The sequence below is a fragment of the Camelus dromedarius genome, chromosome 24, assembly GCF_036321535.1.
Source record: "Camelus dromedarius isolate mCamDro1 chromosome 24, mCamDro1.pat, whole genome shotgun sequence".
Lineage (NCBI taxonomy): Eukaryota > Metazoa > Chordata > Mammalia > Artiodactyla > Camelidae > Camelus > Camelus dromedarius.
In genome coordinates this window covers 1,980,917-2,005,794 of record NC_087459.1, presented here as the reverse complement: position 1 = coordinate 2,005,794, position 24,878 = coordinate 1,980,917, and the positions used below count along the sequence as shown (strand labels likewise).

At 52.1% G+C, this 24,878-nt stretch overlaps 1 protein-coding gene and 1 long non-coding RNA gene across 4 annotated transcripts; both read right to left on the bottom strand.

Annotated features, from left to right (window-relative positions):
- Positions 1–358: 358 nt before the first annotated feature.
- Positions 359–9,877, bottom strand: LOC135319176 (uncharacterized). 2 transcript variants are annotated; one of them, XR_010377630.1, is made up of 2 exons: positions 9,623–9,877; positions 359–602 (listed from the first exon to the last, which is right to left on the bottom strand). It is a non-coding gene; the product is annotated as an uncharacterized LOC135319176 (long non-coding RNA). The 2 variants fall into 2 exon arrangements; XR_010377629.1 differs by lacking the exon at positions 359–602 and adding an exon at positions 8,344–8,629.
- Positions 9,878–18,694: 8,817 nt separating this feature from the next.
- SOCS1 (suppressor of cytokine signaling 1) lies at positions 18,695–23,266 on the bottom strand. 2 transcript variants are annotated; one of them, XM_064478177.1, is made up of 2 exons: positions 23,138–23,266; positions 18,695–19,835 (listed from the first exon to the last, which is right to left on the bottom strand). In XM_064478177.1, exon 2 carries the CDS (start codon positions 19,783–19,785, stop codon positions 19,135–19,137), a length of 651 nt encoding a protein of 216 aa, XP_064334247.1. In that variant the 5' UTR covers positions 19,786–19,835; positions 23,138–23,266; the 3' UTR covers positions 18,695–19,134. The 2 variants fall into 2 exon arrangements, with proteins under 2 accessions (XP_064334247.1, XP_031289105.1); XM_031433245.2 differs by lacking the exon at positions 23,138–23,266 and adding an exon at positions 20,407–20,525.
- Between the last annotated feature and the right edge of the window lie 1,612 nt (positions 23,267–24,878).

Below are 24,878 nucleotides of genomic sequence, written 5' to 3'. Positions count from 1 at the left end.
GAAAGGGGGAGGAATGAGGCTGGTCTGCAGGAACCTATCACACAGCCTGCTAAAGCTGGGTCAGATCCTGCTCCCAGGCAGTGGGGAAGCATGGGAAGGCTATAAGCTTCAGCTGACAAGGCCATCTCCCACCCAGTCTAGGGACTTCCTGAGGCAGGGGCCAGGCCTCATCGGTCTTTGAGTTGCCTGCATTTAGCACAGAACCTGCACAGCATAGCCAGGAAGATGCAATCAATCAATCAATGACATTTCCTGCTCCTCTGAAAGGACTAGCCTCCAGGGAGTAGTTAACTGTGTAAGGTGGTCCATTCCCTGTATTGGTTAGCTACTGCTGCATAACCAACATCCCCAGAACGAGTGGCTTAAAACAATCAGCATTTACTATTGCTCATAGTCTGTGGGTTGGCTGGATGGTTTTTCTGGTCTGGGCAGGGCTAGGCTGATCTTGGTTGGCGTACTGTTGCATCCACGGTCAGCTGGTGGGTCAGCCAGGTCTGGCTGGTCTTGGGTAGCCTCAGCTAGAATGGTTCTTCTCTGCTTTGCGTGGCTTCTCATCAGCCAGGAGGCCAGCCTGGGCTCCTTCTCATGACAAATGCAGAATCCTAAGAGAGCAAGTAAAGCCAGAGGCATCTTGAGCCCTAGGGTAGAAAGCAGCATGTCCCTTCTTCACTTTCATCCCTTCCTGTTGGCTAAAGCAGCCCAGGTTCTAGGATGGAGACACGGGTTTCTTAATGAGAGGAACAGCAAAGCCGTATCGTCAAGGGCATGGATACAGGGAGGGAAGGAAAATTGGGGCTTTTTTTTTGCCAATCAATCTGACACCCTCTCCAACACTCATTCCACATCAGTTAAGGAAGTTACAGTCCCTGGTCAGTGATTGTTTCAACAAGGGAGAGATGACCCAATTCTGGCTGATGAGACAGGAGGAAAGCCCACTGGGGGTTTCTAGGAAAGGTTTCCATGCTCCTAAGGGGGAGCCCTGAGGAGAGATGGTTTCTATTTTTCTTCTGGATGGACACCTGGAACTGCACCTGCCATCCAAGGACCAGCCTCTGGTGAAACCAATGCCAAGATGGCAGAGCAGAATGATGAAGGAACCTGGGTCTGAGGTGTCCTTGTGGGGCTGCCGAATCAACCAGCCCAGAAACCTACCTCCTTCTGGACTTCCTATTGAACAAGATATTACATTTCCAGCTTATTTAAGCCAGTTTACATCAGGCTTCCTGTTACTTGGACCACAGGCATCCTCAGTGATGCCCTGGGGCGTATTTTGGTCTCTGCAAATCTGTTCTGCCTGAATGAGCCAGGTCAGAGCTGGGGGCTCCAGGCTTTTCTCTTCAGTGATGTTCTAGGCTCCCAAGTGCAGCCCCCAGGCTTCTGCCTTTCATTTTGCACAGGGACCACCACCTGCCCACTGCAGCAAGGACTCTCAGCCCCAGTGGCCAAACCAACAGTCATCAGCCTGGATGCAGAAGACCTGGTATCTGGTGAGTAGGGCTCTGCCCCTTTTCACTGTGCAGTACCAGGCAAGTCTCATTACCTCTCTGAGCCTTAGGTCACTCTTCCATAAAATGAAGAAATGAAACCTGCCTTTTGCATGGTTAATGCTTAATGAGAGCATTTGAAAACATTTTAGAAGCTCTGTCAGGCAATGAAAATTTGCATCCCTCTAGCTTTTTATAGTTTCCAATTTGCTTCCTAGTACCTAAATAATAATAACAACAGTAATAATGACAGCCAGCAATTATGGATCCCCTACTGTGTGCCAGGCACACTACTGAGTGCTTTATATGAATGTCTCATTTAATCCTCCTGGCAGCTCCTCTGCTCAGAACCCTTCCATGCTCCCTTCTCACTCTGAGTAAAAGCCAAAATCCTTTCAAGGATCCACAGGTTCCTACCTGATCTGATCCTACCCCCATGTCTCTGACCTCATCTACTCTTCACTTCCTCACTTACACTGTACCAGCCACACTTGCCCCGTTCCTTGAACATGCTGTCTCAGGGCCTTTGCACTTGCTCTCACTACTGCCCGGAATGCTCTTTTCACATCCAAATGGGTAACTCATTCACCTCCTTTAGCTTTCTGCTTCTCAGAGAGGCTTCCCTGACCATCCAAATAAAATAGCAACCCATGCTGGTACCTCCTAGCCTCCCACCTGCTTTTTTTCACTCCATCTGACATATACCTTAGCATGGTTTGTAGTTCTGGTCTGTCCCTCTACCTGCTAGATTGTAAAGTCTGAGGACAGGGGACTTGGTCTGTTTTTGTCACTGCTGAGAACCCAGAGGCAGGAAGAGTGTCTGGCACATAGTAGGTGCTCAATAAATACTTGTTGAGTGAGTTAACAAAAACATGCCCCTATAGGAGGTAGATGCCAGTGTTACTCCCCATTTTCTAGCTGGAGTATATGATCTCAGGGAAAGACACGTGCTCTGGTCATGCAACAGAAGGAGCCATGCCAGGACTCTAACTCGGAGCTGGCAGAACCCAGGCCTTGAACCTCAGGGCTGGGACTCACCCTAGCACCTGCCTTAGGTCACTCCCCTCCTCTCCTGACTCTGCTCTTGAATCTATCAAATGGGGCCTGACACAGGGCCAGACTCCACCCTACCCTTCCTGTTGGCACCTCTGCAGTCTTGTGTCCTCTAATAGTGGCATGTGACAGGGAGAGCCATGGAGGCTTGGAGCAGAACCAGGGATCACCAGGGGCCACCCAAGTGGACAAAAACTTTTCTGAGCATCAAGCAGATCACAGGAGGGAGGGGCTGGACCAGCTTCAGAGAGGACAGCATCCCTCACACCTCAGGGATCAGAGTGGAGACTGTTCCATGCTCAATTTAGGCCCCAGACCTTCCCTGATTCCCAGCTCTGGGCTCCTCTTATTTGGGTCTAAGATCTCAGGGATGATTTAGACTTGTGTATTAGAGTGGGAGATGGAGACAAAAATAGGATTCCTCAAAGCTAAGAGATGTGTGCTGGGTCCTGCAAAGGCTGTTATTTTTATTTCATCTGAGCTTTATCTCATTCTTATCCTTCTGGTGGAGAGTATCTCCCCATTTCACAGATAAGGAAACTGAGGCTCAAAGTGGTTAAGGAACCTTCCCTGGGTCACTTTGGCTAGGAAGAAATAGATTTAGGTTGATGACAATGATAATAACAATGTGACTCCCAAGGCCAGGTCATAAAAGGCATGTGGCTGCTATGTTGCCCCCTCTTGGCCCACTTGCTCTGGGGGAAGCCAGCTGTCATGTTGGGAGGGCACCCCAACAGCCCCATGGCGAGGTCCTTGTGGTGAGGAACTGCGGCCTCCTGACTGCAGCCGTGTGTGTGAACCCCCACTGGAGTGGGTCCTCCAGCCCAGGCTGACATCTTGACTGCAGCCTCCTGAGAGACCCTGATCCAGAGCCCCCCAGCTGAATCGCTCCCGGACTCTACACCCACAGAAACAGGTGTGAGATAAATGTCCGTGGCTTTATGCAGCTCTATGGGTTTTTCATTGCTGTGCAACAAACTACCACAAAACTAGTGGCTTCAAGCAACACAGATTTATTATCTAACAGTTTTCACAGGTCAGAAGTTTGGGACAGCACAGTGCAATTCTCTGCTCAGGGTCTCATTGCGCCAAAATCAAGGGGTCAGCTGGGGTTTCAGTTCCCACCTGGAGGCTCTGGGGAAAAATCTGCTTCCAAGCTCATTCTTGATTTTGGCAAAATTCAGTTCCTGTGGTTGTAGGTCTGAGGTCCCCATTTCCTTGCCAAATATCAGCCAAGGGCTGCTCTCAGCTCTAGATGTGACCCACATTTCATCCACATGGGGCCCCTCCTCCTCCACTCCAGCAACAGAGCAGCAAATCTCTCCTGTGCTTCAAATCTCTGACTTCCTCTTCTGGCACCAGCCAGAGAAAACGCTCTACTTTTTCAGGGCTCATGTGATTAAGTTTGAGCCACTGGGTAATCTCCCTTTTGCAAAATCAACCATATAAAATAACCTAATCACAGGAGCGAAATCTATTATATACACAGTATATTATAAATCTTGGGGATTAGTCAGGGTGGTGGGAAATGATGGGGCTATCTTAGAATTCTTCCTACTGTAGCATGAAGAGCTGGGGTAATCTGCACACAGAAAACTAATGCAGTAGTTGATAAGCTTTTGCAATATGGATGCTTATGTCCTTCAGTTTAAGGAAAAATTTTCCCTCCATCTTCTCTGTTCTCTCTTTAGCGCCGATGAGCCAGATGTTGTATCTTGGGGAATGATCCTGTAACCTCCTTATCTTTTATGTCTTGTTTTCAGTCTCTGTCTTTCTGGGATATTTCCTAATCTTTTCTTCCGAAGCTAATCCTGCAGTTTTTCTTTCTGGTCTCACCTCTCTAGTTCTTCTTGTTCACTGAATGTCCTTTTATGCAACCTCTTGCTCTTGTTTTACAGATGCAACATCTCTCATTTCTCTGAGGGTTTTTGTTGTCTTGAGGTTTCCTGCACTGGCCCTGTTTTCTAGGAGTTCTTCTCCTCTGCTGATTTTGATCTCTGATCTCTGACTGTCACTGTACAGACTTGCCTCAGGTGTCCAGTGATCCTCGGCTCTGAGTCCGTGAGGAAGACTGGCAAACTGAAAACAGATCATCAGAAGCTCCATGCTTGGCGCAGGGCGTGTGGGCAGGTGAGTCTCATCCGGGTGACTGGGCAGGATCTGACGGTCATGGTTGAATCCTAGAGTCAGCATCTGAAAGGTCCTCTCCTAGGCAGGTCAGTTTCTCCAAAGAGGATCCCCCAACCCCCTGCCTAGGGGAGGGAAGCGGGGTGGCCAGCTTCCAGGGACCACGTGGAGGGATGTGGAAAGGAGTGTCTCACCGACAAGCACATGGCCTTTTCCTTTACTGCTTGTGGCAGCCTGACCCACCCCCAGTTCAGGCTACTGTCCTCAAGTTCCAGGCCTCCAGCACAGTTTTTATATAGATGGTGTGTTTATCAGTGGTGTGGAGCTACGGCCTCCCAAATTATCCAGATTACCCCTTGGCACCTCCGCCATGCCAGGTGGTGGGCTATAAAAATGAACCAATCAGGGTTGAAGACCTACTAATTTCTAAGCACCTACTACGTACCAGGCACTGCATCTAGATCAGGGTTTTGTCCCTCAGGGAATATTTGGCCATGTCTGGAGACGTTTTTGGTGTCACAGTGGGGGAGGGGTATGGGTACTCCTGGTGTCCGGCGGGTAGAGGCCAGGGATGCTCCTTAATGGCCTACCGTACATAGGACCGTCCCCACAACAGAAAAGTCAGTAGTGCCGAGGTGGAGAAGCCCTGCTCTAGAACGATGAAAAACACGTTCCCTGGCTTCATGGGAAAGGAGCAAAGAATTTCTATCTCCTCAGCACCTACTGTGTGCTTTCACAGCAACCCTCGGGCCCAGGGGTCCTCCGCTCTCAGCGCCAGCAGGTGTGCTGGGTGGAAGCGCATGCCTGCCTTCCTGCCCAACCCCCGCCTCCCCGCCGGGGAAGAGCAAAGGGTGGCAGCAGCTGCCAGGGTGCGAGCTGGCCCAGACCTGTGGCCTTGCTTGACGTTGGTCCCCACCAAGCCATGTGACGAGACCAGGCCACAAGAAAGAGGTTTCAACAAGCGTTATCGCTTCCTGGAACTCCGACTCGGCGACTTCCCCGAAGACCGGCTGTGCCTGGCGGGCGGGCTGTGCATGGTGGGGACCAGGCTGCTCCCTCCTCCTCCGCTGTCCCCGCAGCTGCCACCCTCTATCTCTGTCTGACTACCTGGAAATACTCCACCCCTCCGGGCCCAGCGCCCCCTCAGCTTGGCTGTTAGTTTGGCAACATCTCCAGGAGTGGCAGGGCAGGGCTGATCCAAAGCATCCTTCCAATAGCCCCTTGGATGCCTGGGCTGAGCTGGGCCAAGCTGGGACCCCAGATGTTAGGAAACCCACCCCCTCTTCTCTACTCCTGTTTAGGGCAGTTGGCAACCAGGCTGAGCACAGATTTGCCTCAGTGTTACTGGCAGCAAAATGGACATAAATCTCCCACTCCATTTCATCTGCCCACCAGACAGGGGATACTTGGTCAGCAGATGCACAATTTCTGTTTCTGTCTTACTGGTTTGAGCCTTGGAAATCCAGAGGGGGGAAGAAAAAGTCCCATATTGGCGGGGGCGAGGGGGGCAGTCAGAAACTGAAGGTTTTTGAGTGCCATTATCTCTGGGTGTCTGTGATGACTCTGGAATAAGTCACTTCCTTGAGTCTCCACTTCACAGAAACCCAGGCTGTAAATATAGACCTGGCCGCAATGGGGCGGGGTGGTGGGGGCACGGGTAGCCAGAAAGAGAGGGTGGGTGAAGAGAAGGGAGGAACCAAGGACAAAAATCTGCATCCTCTGAGCAGGCAGACACCTCCACGCCCTGCCAGCCAGCGGGGTTTACTTAATCTGTAGAAATGAAGATACTGTTAGGTTGAACGATATTGCTGATACTCTTGTGTTTTTGACCCACAATAGCAGCAATTTCATGCGATTCAGCCTAACACGATCCACTCGCAAGACTGTTTCAAGAATTAAACGAGTTAGTGTCAGAAGCTGAGCCCAGTGCCTGTATGTAAGCAGTGCTCAGTAAGGAATAGCCCTCATGTCATATGATAGTACGTGCTTTATATCTCCTATTTAATAATATTTTGCTGATGAGAATAGTGACCCTAAATGTTACCCATTCTCTTCCCAATCCTCCCCTCATCAAATCCACAGCAACTGCCATTTATTGAGCATGCAGCGTGTGCCCAGGATGGGTGGAAGTGTTCTTCGTTGTCACCAACCCTGAATGTGGCCTGTGATTTCTGAGCATGCGCCATGTGCAGGCACGAGGCGAGGGCTCAACATGCGTGTACACAGGTGTGTAAGCCAACACTGTCACTACGTGTCACTTCTCATCCTGAACACCCTTGCTGGGAAGGTCCTGTTGCCAACTTGCGCAAGCTGCAGCCAGTTCAGGGGCCGTCTTGAGTTTCCACTCAACCATGGCATTAAGGCCAGAAGTCATCCTGCATTGAGGTGATTGCTTTTCGTAACCCCAGTGTAGGACTTTACATTAATGTCTTAAATTTCACCTTGGCGTTCACTCAATGTCTTTATTCAGGGCTCATTTGAGATCCTAACTCTTTTGCCCAGTGAGTTCACCATCCTTGCGATAAGCAGGTCATCTGGATTCTCCTGAAGGAATCTGGGAGTGTGGAATAGGATGTAGCTGAGGCCAGAGCTCTGTAGCACACCACTCAAGACCTCTCAGCCAGTTGGCGTGCATGCGTGCATGCGTGCGTGCGTGCATGCATTGTTAACAATTTACAAGGTCAGAGACCCGACCGAGATGTTGATGCTTCTGTCTGGATTCAGAACTCACCAAGATCCCATTTTGGTTTTGCCACATGTCAGCTGTGTGGCCCTTGGCAAGTCATTTCACTTCTCTGGGCCTCAGTTTCTTCATCTGAGAAATGGGGATACTAACAGTCCTACCCTGCCGGGTGGTAAGAAAGGTACATGTGATGCCCCCAGCAGTGTCCAGCACACAGCAGGTACTCGGTATGAGCACAAGCATGAGAATTAGCCAGAGGCACAAATGGTTTCTGCACCGGATGGACCCTGGAAATTTCAGGAGTTCCAGCTGAGGCAGGGGTGAGGGAAGGCTGGAGGGACACCTCAAGGGCTCCTGGGAGGGTGAGCTTCCCTCCCCTCACAACAAAGCTCCCAGAGCCCCTGCTAATGTCCTCGCTGCTGGTGAGTGGCCCCTCCCCACCTGCCCAGGGATTTGGGGCCCTTGACCAGAGCAGCTTCTCCTCTCTGAACAGTAGTTTTCCCATCCATGAAGAAGGAACAAAACTTCAGTGGACAGTAGAGAGCATCCAATGGAATGTGGATCACAAAGTCAACATGGGCCCCTTCCCTGCTCCCACTGGGCTTCGGCTTCCTCACTGATGAAATGGGTACCATCATCCCTACCTTGTCAGCTGATGACCTGGAAAACTGCTCACAAAATTCTCAGCGGAAAAGGTGGGTTCCGATATGGGTCATAAAGACCCATACATGTATCTTTTTTAAATACCAGATACATATATCTGTAGAAATCAGGAAAATATATATAATGTATTTCATACTAAGACTATTGGTAGATTCTTTTACAAATTTAACAACAAACATGGAGAGTTAAACACGTGGACTGATGTGGGCTGTTGAGAGTGGAGCGGGGAGGCTGTATGTGTGTGGGGGCAGCGGGGATATGGAAACTGTGCTTTCCACTCAATTTTGATGTGAATCTAAAACTGCTCTAAAAATAGTCTCTTTTTAAAAAGAATGGGAAGGAAAATTTTTTTTAATGTGGAATTTTTTTTTTCCAGCGCAAAACAAGTCAGTTATTAACAACCATGAATCAGGAGGTGTGAAAATGCCCACATTCCAGCTTTCCTTGAGGGCAGACGTCAGCAAAAGAGGAAACTTGTGGTATGTGTAACAGGTAAGTCCAGAGGTGGATTTCAGGCATGGCTGGATGCAGGGGCTCACACAATGCATCAGGGCCCTGTCTGGTGCTCCTTCTCTGCCACTCTTTTGATCCAGTGGGCACAACGGCTAACTGGGGGCCTCTGTTTAGAGGAAAGAATTCCTGTTTGTTTCAGCAGAAAAGTCCCAGGAGGGTCTCAGACTGGTCTAGCTTAGGTCATGTGCCTCCCCTGAACTGAGGCATGGGGAAGTCCGATTGGCCAGGTCTGGCCCACATCCACCTGTGGCCAAGGCTCTGTGACTGGCAGCCCCTTCAGAACCATACAGAATGGGGCAGAGAAACTCCTGAGAGCAAAGCTCTAGCTCACAATACACCCCATGTGGACCCTGCTTTCCAGCCACTGAGGCTTTGTACTTGCTGTCCCCTTCATCTCTTTAGAACATGGGGACAGAGACTGTCAGGTCAGGTCTGTGTTCTGCGAGGGCCTGGATGATTCATATAGAGGAAGGAGGGGGCAATTTGGGGTCCCACAAACCTGAGTGTGAATCCCTACTCTGACCTAGCAGGCTGTGTGATCTAGGCAGGTCACTTTACCTCTCTGAGCCTTATTTTTTTTTTCTCCCATCCACATCACCCTACAGAGCTGTGCTGAGAATTTAAATGAGGCAGAGGGAGCACTCCAGTGAGGATCCATGGTTCTAACTAAGGCTCACTTAGAAGAGGCTAGGCACGGGGGCTGCATTCAGATCTCCACTCTAGCTGTAAGGTCTTGGGCAAATAAATCACCACACTTCTCTGACCCTTAGTTTCTTCAGCTGCAAAAACCAGAGGAACATGCGTACTTCAGGAGCAGTTACACAGATTATGGGAGATACCAATAGGTCACTTTGCACATGCTGTTCCCTCTGCCTGAGATTCCCTTCCCCACCTCGGCTGCCGAGGTGAATTCTTTCCTACTCACTCTAAGATTCAGACAGTGACACCTCCAGGGAGCCTCCCCTGACTCACATTGCCCACCCTCCTCCCCATGATTCCTAGGCTAATTAGCTATTCTTTTCTTGGTGCCACACCCCCCTCAACAGACCCTCCAGCCAGCTTCCTGCTGGGGCCTGGATCAGGCGATACTGAAACCTACCTGAGTCCTTTTTCTCCTAACTCTCTGATGGACTCGGATTTCTCTCTTCCCCTGGCACCTGGCACACGGCACACAGGAAGGGATGAAGGCATGACCCCTGAGCTTTCCGGGGGCTCCCCTCAACTCCAGCACGGGCCTCTGCTCCCGTCTCTGTCGACAGCATGGCACCCACCCGGGGAGGAGGCCGTCAGGTGAGGGAGGAAGTCCAGGCTGCAGCTGACAGCCCTGGCAGCTGATTTCTAAGAAACCAGCTGAGGGACAGGAAGGCTGGGGCAAAGCTCAGGATCACTTTTACTTTCAGTTTTCTGGGGCTGCAGCGGAGTAGGTGCCCAAGGTTCTCGGTTGGGCAGGGAGGGTGTTGCCGGCATGGCATTGCCACCACTTCAGGACGTGGACCAGGCCCGGAGCCCGGAGAGGTACCGCACGGCCCCAGCCTCAGCCATTAGGGTAGGAACGGGGGCTGCCTGGGACAAGAGCCTGCCACGCAGCCTGGCCACTGATACTTCCTCTTCATTCATTTGCCCTTTATTTTGTATGTACTTTGGGTTATTTATTTCTTCACCCACTCATTCATTTATTCATTCACTCATTCATTCATTCACCCATCCACCCATGTGTCCTTTTTCTCATTCCCACGCCCTTGCTGTTTTCTTTCCTTCCTATTTTCCCTTCTGTCTTGCCTCTCCCCTCCCCCCTTCCTCTCCCCTCTCTCCGTCTCTCCATCGCTGTCCCTTGCTCCCTCTCTCTGCCTCTGTCTCCATCCCTTTCCTCCTCTCTCTGACTCTCTCGCCCTGTTTGTGTCTCTCTCTCCCCTTCTCTGCATCCCTCTGGCTTGGCTCCCATTCCTGCTCTGTCGCTCTCATTTTCTTTTCTTTCATTAGTCGAGCATTCTTCAAACATCATCATTCACCTAAGACAATTTTTACCACCTTTGCTAACCAAATGGCCCTCTCCTAACTTTTGAAAAATCTAAATACCTACTTTAATGTCATCTCAAGCAATCATCGGCATGTCTCAGGTTTTGATGTGATAAGTTTTCCCTAACGCGTGTTGAAATAAACATGTATGAGAATTTTTGCCAGTCTTATTCCTCCTATAGCCGTTGGGAAGGAGTGGCACACCTACACCTCGGGGAGGAGCTGCACTAGAACCTCCTTCACCCGTGAGCCCTGGTACATCCTGCTGTCTCCCCTGCTCCTCTGTTTAGCTCATCATCTGCACTCACCATGGGACTGCTATTCCATTTCTGGAGAACTTTGTACCAGGCATGCTTCTAAGCACTTTATAGATATTAACGCCTTTACTCCCCCTAACAGTCCTGGGAGATACTGATGATAATAATGGGGAAACTGAGCCACAGAGAGACTAAGTATCTTGCTTGTATCGCACAGCTAACAGGATAGTCCCTTGCCCTCCTGGCACTCAGAGTCTGGGAGTCAGAGCCTGCCTCTGACTCTGATGCGGGCTTGAACAGAGGCAATGGGGGCCCAGCGGAGTCAAAGAGGGGTTCCCAGGGCAGGTGACAGCTGAGCTGGGAGTTGAGTAGGAGTTTGCCAAGTAAAGAGGAAGCAAGAGAAACATCAAAGACTTTCCCAGCATTGCTCAAAACGCCTAGGGAATGATGAGAAATTGGGGATGATGGAAGCAGATGAGGAATGTGAAGGGAATGGTGAGAGGCTAGAAATGTATATTGGGGCCAGGCAGTGAAGGACCTCAAATTCCATTGGGATAGTGGTCATATTTTAGTATCTAGCAGCTGAGGGCTGCTAGAATGCTCTGGGATCATCTTGCTTGGTTCATATATACTTTTATCAGCTATGAGATCATAGACAAGGAACGTACGTAACCTCTCCTGGCCTCAGTTGCCTTGTCTGTAAAATGAGACAATAATGGGCTAAATAAAGGGGAGCCAGTGACAATACTCATCTGCAGTGGGAGCTAAGGGGTGTGTGTGGTAATCAAACTGGCAATTCAGATAATCACACCCAGTTCCCTCTAGTGCCTGCAAAGGGGCCCAGAGCCCACATCCTCAGTTTCCCTGTCTCGAATCCAGTGAAGGGGAGGCCTCCTTTAAGGCTCAAGCATGCTTTCCCCACCCGGCCACCACAATCCTGGAGGAAGCCTGCCAGGTTGGACATGAGGTAGTTTCGCTTTGACCCATCTTCCAGAAACCGTGGCCCTTCCTGTCACCAGGTTAGCACAGAGGAAACTTGTCAAAAAATAAAATAAAGGGCACATCTGGCTTTCATTTTCAGTGTCCCCAGCCAGGGATGGGAGCAGGACCCCTAACACGGCCCAGACTGCCCTGCCAACATCATGCCTCTTGCTGAATATATCTGTGTGCGTGACAGTTTATAATTACTTCCTTTTAATATTCTATACCCTGTGAGATCCAGACACTTCCCCCATTTCACAGGTGAGGAAACTGAGGCTCAGAGTCAGTGCCCACGGCATGCAGCTGGCAGCCAAACTGGGCAGTGCTTCCCAAGCATGGGATGGAGGGTCCCTGGATGATGGTTTTAAGTGGGACACAGGGACATTCTGGATAAAACATTGAGCCCACCTCCTGCTGTGAAACAGTGATTTTCCTATTTTCCTTCTCTTGTGGTCTTTCTGTTTAAGTCAAGAAGAAAGTCTCATATGGGCGCTATTGTGTCTTAAACACCTCTCTGACACTTAACACGTCTCTCTCTCTCCCTCCCTCCCTCCCTTTCAGCCAAACACAAAGCAGACCTCTCAGAGCAGAGCAAGACACTGATCTCTGCCTAGAACTTACTAACATTGTTTGAATTTCATTGCATTTTTCAAGGGTTACCTCTTTATGTCAGATGATTCTGGCTTTCTTTGTATAGTAATGATATGTTTCCCTCTGAATAAAACTTACTTAAGGAAACCAAGTAACTTGATTTGAAAAATACAATTGAATAACATAACAGCTGGCATTTGGACAGAGCTGGCAAAATCATAAAAGTGGAGCTCTAGGGTCTGATCGTTTGACCACCTCAGCTTAAGAGCTTAAAATGAGGAAATCGCTGTAAAATTGGGCTGCCTGTATTGGAACCCCCTTCGTTCTGCCACTTATCTGCTGTGTGACCCTGAGCACTTTATTTAACCTCTCTGTGCCTCTGTTTCCTCATCTGCAAAATGAGTATAATAACAGTAATACCTGGTTCACATGGTTCGTGTGAGGGTTAAATGCGACATTATGCATGAACTACATGGAACGATGCCTAGCGTCTAGCGGGCATTTGGCATGGATGAGCAGGTAGCTGAGAATGGAACCAGGTCAGTCTGGCTTCATGGCTACTCTGGTTCAAATACCTCTAGGCAGCCCAGGTGATGCAAAATAATAATTGTTATAATAATTCCTCTGTTTGGGTGGTGATCCATTTTGTTTCCACTTATATACAATCATTTGATCCTTGTGTCTCTTCTGAAGCAAGGCAGAGTGGGTCTAATTGAATCCAATTCTCATTTTATAGATAATCTCATTTTATAACAGTCACACAGTTGACAATCAGGACTCGAACCCAGGTCCTGAGTTCCAGCTCTTTCTGCACCTCTGTGCTGCCTCCCACAGTGAAATGTTGGCTAGGAGGGGCCCTCCAAGGCTGACTTATCCAGGCCTTGCCCCCTCCCCTCCGTCATGCCTCTGTATGCCCCTCCCAGCTGCATCCAGGTGTGGGAGGTATGGGAGGGAGTGTCTCACCACACAGGCCTCTGCAGTTCCCCAGGTGGGGCCAGCCCTGAATGCCAACCTCCCAGCCCTGCAACCGCATAGAATCCAGCTGTCTGGTTCACACCATCCTTGTCCTTGCCCATTCTCATTTGCATCCACAGCCCTCCACCAACTGCCAAGGCTGCCCTGGAGCCACTGCCCCAGGGTCCTTTCTGATCAAGCAGCCTGGCCATTCTCTTGGCTGAATTCTGGTGCAGCCTTGAAGGTAAATTACCAGCCTACTGTCTTGCCTGGCTTCCCAGTCTGTGTTGGGGGGAAAGGATAGGCTAGTGAGGTGCTCTGAGCCCTGGCTGGTTCTATGCCTCTGAACATCCTTCAGGATGGTCCTAAGTGTCAGAAGCACATCAACCCTTGAACCCTTGAGCATTGTAGTGGGTAAGATGACCTTGGGCTTAAACACCTGGATTCTAGGTCTGGCTTTGCTGTTTACACATTGTGGTGGCAATTCCTTCACCTTTCTGAGCCCATCTCCTCACGATGCAACCTGGGTGAAGTATTAGCTCACTTTAGGTGCTCAGTAAATGGCATTATTTTAAAACAGCATCAATGGAAAAATCAAGGAGCAGAGAGGCCAGTCCAAATTATTGGATACTTATGTATTAAGCACTGTACAGTCACTCTCTTACTTAATTTTGTCCATGGGGTGGGTACAGTGGTTAATCTGATTTCCAGGTGAGGAAAATAGGATTCAGGACCTAAGGGCTGTGTGAGTTGGGGCAGCAGGGGTCTGTGTGGACTGGGATGCGGTGGAAGCGCTTTTTGGTCTCTCAAGACTGGAGGGGTGGGGAGAGCCAGCTATTATGGTTTTGACCTGACATGTCCTTAGGATGTGCGCTCTCTGCGCCAGGATGGAGGGGTTTGGAAGATGGAGCCTCCAAGCTGGCAGCACGCACGAGGAGGCTTAGAACCACGCGGAGGCCAGAGGGGCCAGGTAGCCCTCAGTGGCTCAGAAAGGCCGAGGGGAGGGGAGCCGAGCGCGGGCCGAACGGAGCCGAGCACTGCCGAGCAGCAGGAGAGGGCGGGCTGGTGACGTCATTAGCGCGCGCGGCACGTGGCGGCCTGGGCGCCCAGCAGCTGCGAGGAGCGGTGAGGCGCTCCAAAGCAAGGGCAGTTGTACTTGTGTAAGCCCTTCACCTTGAAACTGCATGAGGCGCGGGAACAGCATGTGCAAAAGCCCAGGGGCAGGAGGGAGTACGGTGAGTACTGAGGCCAGGAGCGTGGCCAGGGGCCCCGTGCGGCCTCGTGGGTGGTGAGCCTTCTCTTGAGTGTGGCCGAGAGCCATTGGAGGACTGGGGCTTGGAGATGCCGGACCTCACACGGGGTGTGTGTGTGGTGGGGAAGGTAGGGGGTTGTATTGGGGCCAAACATTGGGTGTTGAGCATGGAACCCCAAATCTTCTGAAGGCTGTGTCAGGTCCCAGGTCCAGGACCAGGTGGGAGGGGCAGTTGAATGCCCACACTGGGCACCATTGTCGCTGTGTGAATTTGCTTTGTTGAAGACTGCACTCCCCTCTCTGAGGGATCTTGAGACACCCTCCCCTCAGTCAGGCCAGGTCCATATTATTCCTTGGAAGTCTCCAGCTCTGGGAAGTCTCTGGATGATGGTAGTGAGGGGGCTGCCCAAGTGAGGCGGATGCAGAGCAAGCCTCCAGGTGGTGCAGGTCACACCCACCATGTGTCAGGTCCAGTCTACCTCCATTCAGGTCCTGTGCATCCTTCCCCAAAGTTGAGGCCAGCTCTGCCCTGCACAGGTGACCACTGCTCCAAGAAGCCTTTCACTGGAGTCTGGGGGGCCATGCCCTGGGGCTCTGTTGAGACCAGAGCTTTGGGTCTGGTCATAGTTGTGGTTTCCTGCCCCAGGGCTGGCCACTTCAGGCCTGCCCCACATTTGGTCCCAGCATTGGGCCAGGCAGGTCCTGTGGCTGGCCCTGCCTCACTGTTGGCCTGATTGGCTGGAGCTGAGGGGTCTGGCCAAGAGTGAAACACTCCTTCCATCCCAAAATACACACATAAGGCAAGAAGCCTAAGGCCATCTCACCAGGCCTACCTGCCTTAGTCTGTCTCTACCTAGCAGTCAGAAGATCTGGTCCTACAGATTAGATCAGGTCATGCCCAGGCTCCCAAACACACTGCAAATCCACATTCGTCTTCACAGCCTACAGGGCTCTGTAGGGCTCTGGCCCACGGCCCACCCATTCCACTTCATCTCCTGCCACTTGCCTCCACTCAGTCCCCTCCAGTTTGGGCTGACCTCATTCCCAACTGTTGACCTTTGCACTTGCTGTTCCCTCTGCCTGGAATGCCCACCTCCCAGGCTGGCTCCATCCTGTCATTCCAGGCACAATTTCAGTGTCACCTTAGAGGAGCTTTCCTGACAATAGCCCCACCCACTGTCCAGCCACCTTGTTGAGTTTTCATCTGAGTACTATCATTACTTGGAATGTTCCTGTTCCTTTAGTTTCACACTTAAGTTATTTATTTACTGCCTTGGGCCCTGAATGTGAACTCCATGAGAGCAGGGACCAGACTCTCTCAATTTTGTCCATTCCTGTATCCTTTGTGCTTAGAGTAATGCCTGGAATATAGTAGTTGCTCAGTGAATGTTATATGAACCTCATTATCATTTACTGAGCACCACATCATTCAGAGATATATTGCCAGGCTCTGTGCTAAGTGCTTTATGTGCATCACCTCAGGAATAGGCTCAGCTCTCTACTTCCTGGCTGTGGGACAATACCAGTTCCACTCATTAAACTGGAAGGATCACACAGGCTGAGCTGAGGCCTGGGACTATGCATCTTCACGGGATTTCTCCCTCTTCCCGCCTCCACTCTTTAAGAAACCAATTGGTGTAAGTCTTGGCTATCATTTTTGAGCTGTGAGTAAGTGACTGCACGTCTCTGTGCCTCCATTTCCTGATCTCTAAAGCAGGGTGCAGAGTCCCCAGCTCAGAACGGCTCTGATGCTGGTCAGAGGCTGTCCTTGCACCTGCATGCAGTCCCCATTGTTCAAAAGAGCTGCCCCTTTCCCATTCTGCACGCCCCACTCCCCACTGCCCAGCTCACCCGCTGTCAGTGGAGAGGATACCTCAGGGGCACCTGGGCCCCCAACTCAGTCTCTCACACACACACAAACCCTCCTCTCACTTTTCATTCTTGTAAATTGACGTCAGCGCTGCTGAATCATGAAGCTGAGGTTTGAGAGAATCTGTATCTCAGGGAAGCCACACAGTGCATACTGCTCCCCCCACCCCCACCCCACAGTGTGTCTGCACTGGTGTGTGCCTAAGATCTGTCACACAGGACCTGGAGTGCAGCTCCCGGGGGGCTTTTAGGTCACTGTATGTATGTTAGTATAGATTTCTTCTTAAATGACTCACAAAGAGAAGGGGCCAGCACTGGGGAGTGTGATTAGAGGAGCCTTTATTCTTAGCTGTTTTGCTAAGGGGAAGGGGTTTGTGTATGAATTTGTGTAATGAAGATGTGACTTTTGAGCGTTTTTTGAAAGGAGGAAAAAACCCTGAAAATACTATCAAGTAACTGCTAATTTGTCCCTGTTTAGATGAGGACCTGTTTCCTCATCTGCAAAATGGGGGTGTTAGTAGGACCTAATCCTAAGGCTAGGGTGAAGGTTAGGTGTTTAAATATAGGTATCTAGGCACTTGGAACGGTGTCTGTACAGTAACGCGATATATAAATGTTTGCGGCTGCTGCTGTTATTATTATTCAAACATTATGCCCTCTTGAGTTGCCTAGTGGTACCCAGCCTCTGAAGCAGTACTGTCCAAGTTAGAAACTCCGGCTCCACCACTTGCTGTATGCCCTACTTTGCCTCTCTGAACCTCAGTTTTCCCATCTGTAAAATGGAGAGGTTTCTAACTCACAGGCTGCTTGTGAGGATTAAACAAGGTAGCACAGGCCCAGCATACAGTAAGCACTCACGAAGTGTCTGTGGTATGCTCAAGCACTCCTTCTTGGATTTCTCCCAGCACTGCCCAAGCTGGGTAGGAGACAGGAAAGTCAGAACAAGGACAGGACCTGATCCACACAGCAGAGAACAAAGGGCAGGGAGATGGTTGCAAAAGAAAAACCAGTGATTCCTTGGAGGCACAGAGACAAGACGTCACCTCCTTCCCTCCCACCCCACTTCATTTAAGGATGAAATTGCCAAAGCTCTCTGAGATCCTAAATCTCTCCTGGCCATCCCTTACCTTGAGACCTAGAACCAATTTAATCCCCAAGACAAGCCTGGGCCTCTCCAGCTCTCTGACTATCAAGTTAATTTTATGCGGCACTTTCAAGTCTGAAAGGTATTATTAAAAATTAGGACACTCCATTATAAGCATGTCCAAAGCTGCAGAGGGCCATCCTAACTTCTAAAAAGAAGTGTGATGTGTCTGCGAGGCTGCTTAACCCTAAACCTGAAAATGGCTCAGTTTCACCAGGTGCAGCAACACAGCCCTGAGTGGCCAGCAGGCTGGCCACTGATATAGGAGTAACCATAAAACTCTGGCATTCTCTGGTGATGCTGGCTCCTGAAAACATCACCTCCTCTATCCACTATGCATCAGTGCTTACTACTGAGGGTTACAGCAAAGCACCTCTCCCAGCAAGCCCATTGTAGAGGTAGCCACTGAGGCCCCGAGAGGCAAAGGGAATTGCCCAAAGCTGTCAGCAGGGCCCTTCTGCCACCACAGACCACAAAGCGTCTGTCTCCAAGTTGTGGGTTCACCAGAAAGTCCATGAGACAGAACAGGGGAGGAAGAAGTCAGACCCAACCCTATATTCCCATCCCATCTAAAATATGCCTCCCTAGATGCTGAGTTTCAGAATGTGCCACTCCTCCTTCCAAAAACTCATCAAGCCCCCACCCCCACTCTCTTCCTGGAAGAAGTTGTGGTCATAGAATGAAAGAAGTTTCCTCTCTGTCATCCATTTCAAACAGATTTCTGGGAAGACAGCCAAAAAGGCCCAAGTGTCTTCTCTGACACAGGAATGACCACAGGCAAATTTACCCTGCCTCAGTTTTCTCTTCTGTAAAATGGGGATAAGAGCCTTGCTTCATAGGGTTGTCTTTATAGATTAAGTAAATTTAAGCACAGAATAGGGCCAGGCACACATTAAGTGCTCAAATATGAGCTGCCATTTTACCAAACACACCATACCAAAACTAGACTGATGGTTCCTCTCCCCCTAAGAACTGTGAGTGGAGCCATTCAGGTTCCCAGCCACAGAACATGGGCCACACACCTTCAGCCAAACGGATCAGTCTTAGGACCTTGGACACACTCAGAACCATGGAAAACCTTTGACCAAAGCACACTCTCTAGAAACCTTTTCTTAAAAAAAAACTTTTATAATAAAGTTTATTACCTAAACTGGTGGTAAAAAATATAAAATAGGATTCTGCACAGCAGAAAAATAAAGCCAGAGACCCTCCCCCAACCCCTGGTTTGTGCAAAGATACTGGGTATATGTAAACATGAAGAGGTAGGAGGTACGAGTTCAGGTCCTGGCCCCAGACACAGTTAAGTTAAGCTGCTACGACAACCAGGGGAACCCAGAGGGAGCACCAGGAGGGGGCATCCCCACAAGAGGTGGGGAAGGGTCTGCAGCCCTGTCTCCAGCCCAGAGCAGGAGGCGCCTCGCCCCCTACACCAGCTCCCTCCAACCCAGGTGGGGAGGGCACCCACGTGGTTCCAGAGAAATAATAATTAATAATAGAAAATAAGAAGGCGCCCCAGTTAATGCTGCGTGCGCGGCGGGCGCGGCCGGTCAGATCTGGAAGGGGAAGGAGCTCAAGTAGTCACGGAGGACGGGGTTGAGAGGAATGCGCGCCAGGTTCTCGCGGCCCACGGTGGCCACGATGCGCTGGCGGCACAGCTCCTGCAGCGGCCTCACGCGGCGTTGGCGCAGCGGGGCCCCCAGCATGCGGCGCGGCGCCGCCACGTAGTGCTCCAGCAGCTCGAAGAGGCAATCGAAGCTCTCGCGGCTGCCGTCCAGGTGGAAGCGGCCGGCCTGGAAGTGCACGCGGATGCTCGTGGGGCCTGAGGCCATCTTCACGCTGAGGGCGAAGAAGCAGTTCCGCTGGCGGCTGTCCCGCACTAGGAAGGTGCCCACGGGCTCGGCGCGCAGCCGCTCGTGCGCCCCGTGCACGCTCAGGGGCCCCCAGTAGAAGCCACAGGCGTCGAGAAGCGCGCTGGCCCGAGTGATGCGCCGATAATCCGCGTGCGAGCGGAACGTGCGGAAGTGCGTGTCACCCGGGGCCGGGGCCGGAGTCGGGGCCGCCGGACAGGGCCGCGGGCGAGCCGGGGCCGCAGGCGAAGAGGAGGAGGAGGAGGAGGAGGAGGAAGGTTCTGGCCGCCGTCGGGGCTCTGCTGCCGTGGAGATTGCATTGTCGGCTGCCACCTGGTTGTGTGCTACCATCCTACACGCAGGGCCGGCCGGAGGAGTGGGCCATAGCGTCCGGGGGTGCGCTGATGGGGTAGACAGGCAGTGAGCGAGGAGTCTGGGTGGGGCTGGGCAGGTGAGGGCCCGGAGGCAACTTGGAAGGGGTGGGGCTGGGGCTGAGCCGCTCCTAAAGGGTGAGGGCGCAGGATCAAGTCGGCGCGGCCCTTTGAGCCTCAGTGGGCTTATCTAGAAAATGGGCTTCCCCGTCCGCGGAGCACTTCCAGGTGGGAGCTTGGTGGGGCAGAGTGCAGCCTTGGGGTCTCTCGGAGTTCGGGTAAGAGAAGGGGGCGTGGAGAGAGGTGCTAGGGAGAAGCCTGCCCCAACTCCGGCTACCCGGCCCTTGGCTCACTGCCCCGCGGCCGCCGCCTGCTGGCCAGGCCGGGGACTGGAGCATCGTCAGGGAGATTTGGGCAGAGGCAGGAGAAAAGCTGCGCTGCGGGAACCCCACGCGCGGGGTCTGCCATGGTGGGGCCAGCGGGGGCCAGGGGCGTGGCGGCTACGACCCCACCACGCAGCCCCGGAGCCCGCCCTGACACCCGGCAGTCCTGTGCTTTCCTCCCCTCTCCCTCCCGCTTTCTCACCCACTGCCCCGCTCACCTGGCGGCGGGGCGCGGGGCGCCGCGGGCGGGGCGGCTGGGGTCTCCGGGGCGGCTCTCGCGCATGCTCCGGGGCCGGGAGCCTAGCAGCTGCCACGGCCGCAGCTCGCTCTGCTCCGCGCCCGCCCCCTGCACCAGTCTTTTAAACTGGCTTGGAGGCGTGGCCCGCATACGGCTCCGCCCCCGCAGGCCCCACCCCCCGCAGGCCCGCCCTTCCGCGCCACTTTCGGTTTCTTTTTCTGCGCGCGATGGAGACCAGGCCGGCTCGACCTTTTCCAGAAAATCGGGGAGCCCTTCCCGGGAGGCCCCCTACCCTGGCCTAGCCTCTCACCTGTCCTAGGACCCCCTCCATCAAGGTCTCTAGCCCCACCCCTGAATCCCTTGGGCCCTTCTCAGACTCCCCCTTCGAACCTGGCGGCCCTACTTTTGCCCCCACTACCCTTGGTCGCAGATTTCTGCATCTAAGCCCTTTAGGATACTCTGGACTGACCCTGACACACCCCTCTCCCCTGCACCCATCTCAAGTAGATTTCTGTCCTCTACCCTGGAACCAGACACCTCCACCCGACGCTGGAGTCCCGCCGTGGATCCTCGGCACTGCTCGCACCATTGTCCTGCCTTCGTAGTCCTGGGCTCTCTAGATGGCCGCCTCTGCACCCCTCCCTGCCTGTCTTGGGCTTCCCAGGAAGCAGCATCCTGACCACAGGCTTCATAGGAACCCTTTGGCGGCACGGGAGGGGCACCTCGACTGCAGGCCCAGTTCCTCAGAAACCGGGCGGGGCCTGGTAAGGTCCCCGGTGGCCTTGACTGGCCCTCTCCACTATACAACATCTGGAGAAACTGAGGCCCGGGGCTGAGGGGCTGTGATTTGCAGTGACTGGCAGAAGGGGAGCCCTGAACAAGATGTGCCCTCTTCACTTTTATTTTGGGAAGAGAAGCAGCTGGGCACCTCTAAACACAATTTGGAACCCAGTGAAAAGATCGTTCATTTTCAGATTTGATAATTCCGAAAACCTACTTTGAGTTTTCCTGCTCAGCCCTCCTTTCTCCCCCATCTCTACTACTTAAGATTCCCCTCCCACTGCTTGAATCGGGCCCCCTCCCCACACTCAAACTTCGCGCTTGGGATGATGGGGTACCAGCTATGACTTGTACACTTGTGTGTGATCCTGTCTGTCTTGGAGAGGTACGGAGTAGGTGCCTGGCTGCTACATGTATTTTTGAATGAAAGAAACAACAAATGAGCATTGGGACTGGTTAGTGGTGAGTCTCAGAGCCTGGAGGGGTCATGGGAAAGATGCCAGGCTTGGAAGCTTGGGCCACACACTGGCACACACTGCCCTCTACAGGCAGCTCTCAGACTGCAGCCCAGCTAGCTCTGCTCCAAGCCTTGGCACCAGGTCCTCCTGCCTGCCTCTCTGGTGCATTCCTTCCCTAGCCCCAGAGAGCCCGGGCCCCCTGTGTTTCCTCATGAACACAAGGGGGTGGCTCAGAACCAGCCTTGCTTAGGAACCCATTGGCTGCCTGAATTCATGTTGATAACAGCTGGTATTAGTCATTGATGTAGTGGTCCTGGAGTGTGTGTGTGTGTGCGTGTGTGAGCACACAGGGGAGTGAGAAGATGCAGAGCCATGCGTGTGCCAGGGGTCAGGTGCTGTGGTCATTCTGGAGTCACAAAATATAAAGTAGCACTTAAAAGCTGGATTTTGGACCCAGAATTGGTTACCGATTCTGCAACTTTCTGTCCTTGTGACCTTGAAAATGTGGTTAACTCATTCGCCTTGGTTTTTCCATCTATGAAAGAGGTTAATAGTACTATCTCCCTCATAGTGCAGGGATTAAATGAGTGATTACGGGTCAAGTGCTTAGAACAGTCCCTGGGGCATAGTAAGCTGTCAGTAGGTGTTTGCCATTGTTGCCGCTCTTCCTTAGCTGCTGTCTGTGGGTGTGGCAGGGTATTGGAGCACGCAGACACGTGGCTTCATTTGAGAAGCCCTGGTCCAAGGAGTGCAGGCCATAGAAGGCATGGGTAGAGTAGAAGGAGAGTTTCACAGAGGTAAACCAGGCCCCTGGATGCTGGCAGTGGGAGGCATAGCACCTCCTCACTTGAGCTGGGAGCGGGTGGTCCAGACCCAGCTAAGGAGGCCAGGCCAGGCTGGCTCCTGCATGACTTGTCTTCCTGCCAGCATGTCTCTTTGGCAGGCCTCTGGGCAGAGGGAAATCTATAAATAGCTGATGGCCCATATCCCCTCTGCACCCCCCACTGACAGCCCAGATGGCTACTTAGGAGAGCCACCTCTTTTCCCCAGGGGCTAGGGCCTCGTCCTCTCCGCCCCCCACTTGCTGGCACACTCCCACCCATCTGCGTGGAGCCCCCTCATTTATTTCATTTACTGACATCTGTGATGTATTGGCCTAAACTGACTGTATGCTAAATGCTTTATACTTAGACCATTGGGTTGAACACAACAGTCCAATCTGCCCATTTTACAGATAGGGGTTAGAGGGGGAGTCACTTGCCCAGGGGCACATAACTCAGAAGGGGCAGAACAGATATTCATACCCAGGATGTAGGACCCCAAAGCTTTTGCCCTTATCAGGTGTGCTATAAACTCCCTTCTACCCCCACCCCCAACCCCCAAGATCCCTGGTGATCTCAAATCCCCGTCCATCTTCTAGAAAACAGTAGATGCCAAAGAAATCAGAGAGATTCATTTGTGTCCTGAGCCTACCTGGGGAGGAGTGAGGACAGTTCTGCCGACTTCCCTCTTCTTGGTAAGATGGGGAGGCTCCAGGTCTTGCCAGGCAAGCCTCTGTCTCACCCTCTGTGGCTCTGGGCCCTTCGGCGTCTCAATTTCCTAGCCTATACAATGGGCCTGGCCTCATCCTCCACCCTGACCAAATCCTGGTTGTGCAAGCCTTGGTGAGTGAGGCACAGTTGCTGAGAACACGTGGGTTTTCCTTACCACCAGCAGTGACAGTTACTATAGCTTTGGTTTCATTTTCTGAAATCCTGAATTCAAAATGAAACCAAACCCAGATGCCAAAAGGGAATAAGAAATCTGCTGATTGACAAGCATCTGTCTCCTGGCCCTTTCTCCCTGGAGGAGTGGCACTGGACTCATACGAAGCTAGGGAGCATGAGAGCCCTGAGGAGCTCAGACTCGACAGATGTGGAGCTCACAGGCAAGCAGCTTGCCCTCTCTGGGCCTCATTTGCCCCATCTGCAAAATGGGCTTTGGACGTTTTGTACCTCACAGAGCAGCAATGGAAGCAAAGCCAAAAGTGAAGTGCCAGGCACAGAGAAGGTGCTTAGCGTAGCTGACTTCTTGTCACAGGGCAGCTGGGTCAGCAGTATGTCCACAGCTAGACATGTGGGCTAGTTCTTCAGCTCTGGCAGCCCAGATGTGAGGGGCCCAGCCAGCAGCTGGGGAGAATCAAGATCTTGACCCTTGGCGCTGGTTTTCAGTTTCTCTTTCCAGCTTTGGCAAAGTCCTGCTGGGAAAAGCAGCCCCTGGTCAGGTCGTGTAATCCTGAAACTGCCCTCTTCCCCAGTGCTCCTCCGTGTTTTTCATAGCCGAGGCTCCCAGGGGACTGTGCGCCTCTCAGGAGCCCCAAGCTGCGGGGCTTAGCACAGGGATTCTCCCCTCAGCCAGCCTGGGTTTAAATCTGTCGCTTAATAAGCACATGGCCTGGGGCCAGCTTTTTAGCTTCTCTGTGCCTCAGTTTCCTCATCTGCAGAATAGGGGTAATAACATTTATTTCACTCTTTCAGTTTTTATTCAGTAGGTAATTATTGAGTGCCTACTGTCTGCCAGGCACTGGGAACTCACGGGTCTTCAAGTAGACATAGGGGAAGCAGACAATGAATTCATAGGATCATTTCAGATCATGGTTTAAGTGCCATGGGAAAATAAACAGGGGAAAAGGGAGCAACACGATGTTTGTGGGGTGGGGGCAGGTGTGAGGTAAGGCAGTCAGGGAAAGTCTCTTGGAGATTAGAGTTGAGGCCTTTCTAAAAGTGGGATGAAAAGGATTCCAGGTAGAGAGAACAGCCACTGCAAAGGCCTTGTGGCGGGAGTGATTGGCATACTTGAGGATCAGAAAGGAGACATGTGCAGTTGGTGCAGAGAGCAATGGGGTGAGTGCTGGGGTGAGGTATAGAGGTTGATAGGGGTCCAATTGATGGGGCAGGGCTTTGTTGGGATGTGAGAGGGGTTAAGAGTACATCCTGATTGCAGGAGACATTCCTCCAAGCCCAGGAGACACTATAAGACTGGGTGTAGAAAAAACCCTCTGGCTGCTGACTTTCCGGACAGCTGGGGCTATAGCCACAGTGACCTATAGTGGGGGCCTTGGAACATACCTCATGACTGTCCCTCACACACGAGCTCCCCACCGCCCCCTGCCCAGTTCACCACACTAGCCCCTGAAATGGGTGCAAAGACAGTCCCAAGGGAAGCCAGGACATTC

Bases quoted from the DNA above. Each gene is read 5' to 3' on its own strand.
- SOCS1 (XM_064478177.1), bottom strand. From the start codon at position 19,785: ATGGTAGCACACAACCAGGTGGCAGCCGACAATGCAATCTCCACGGCA.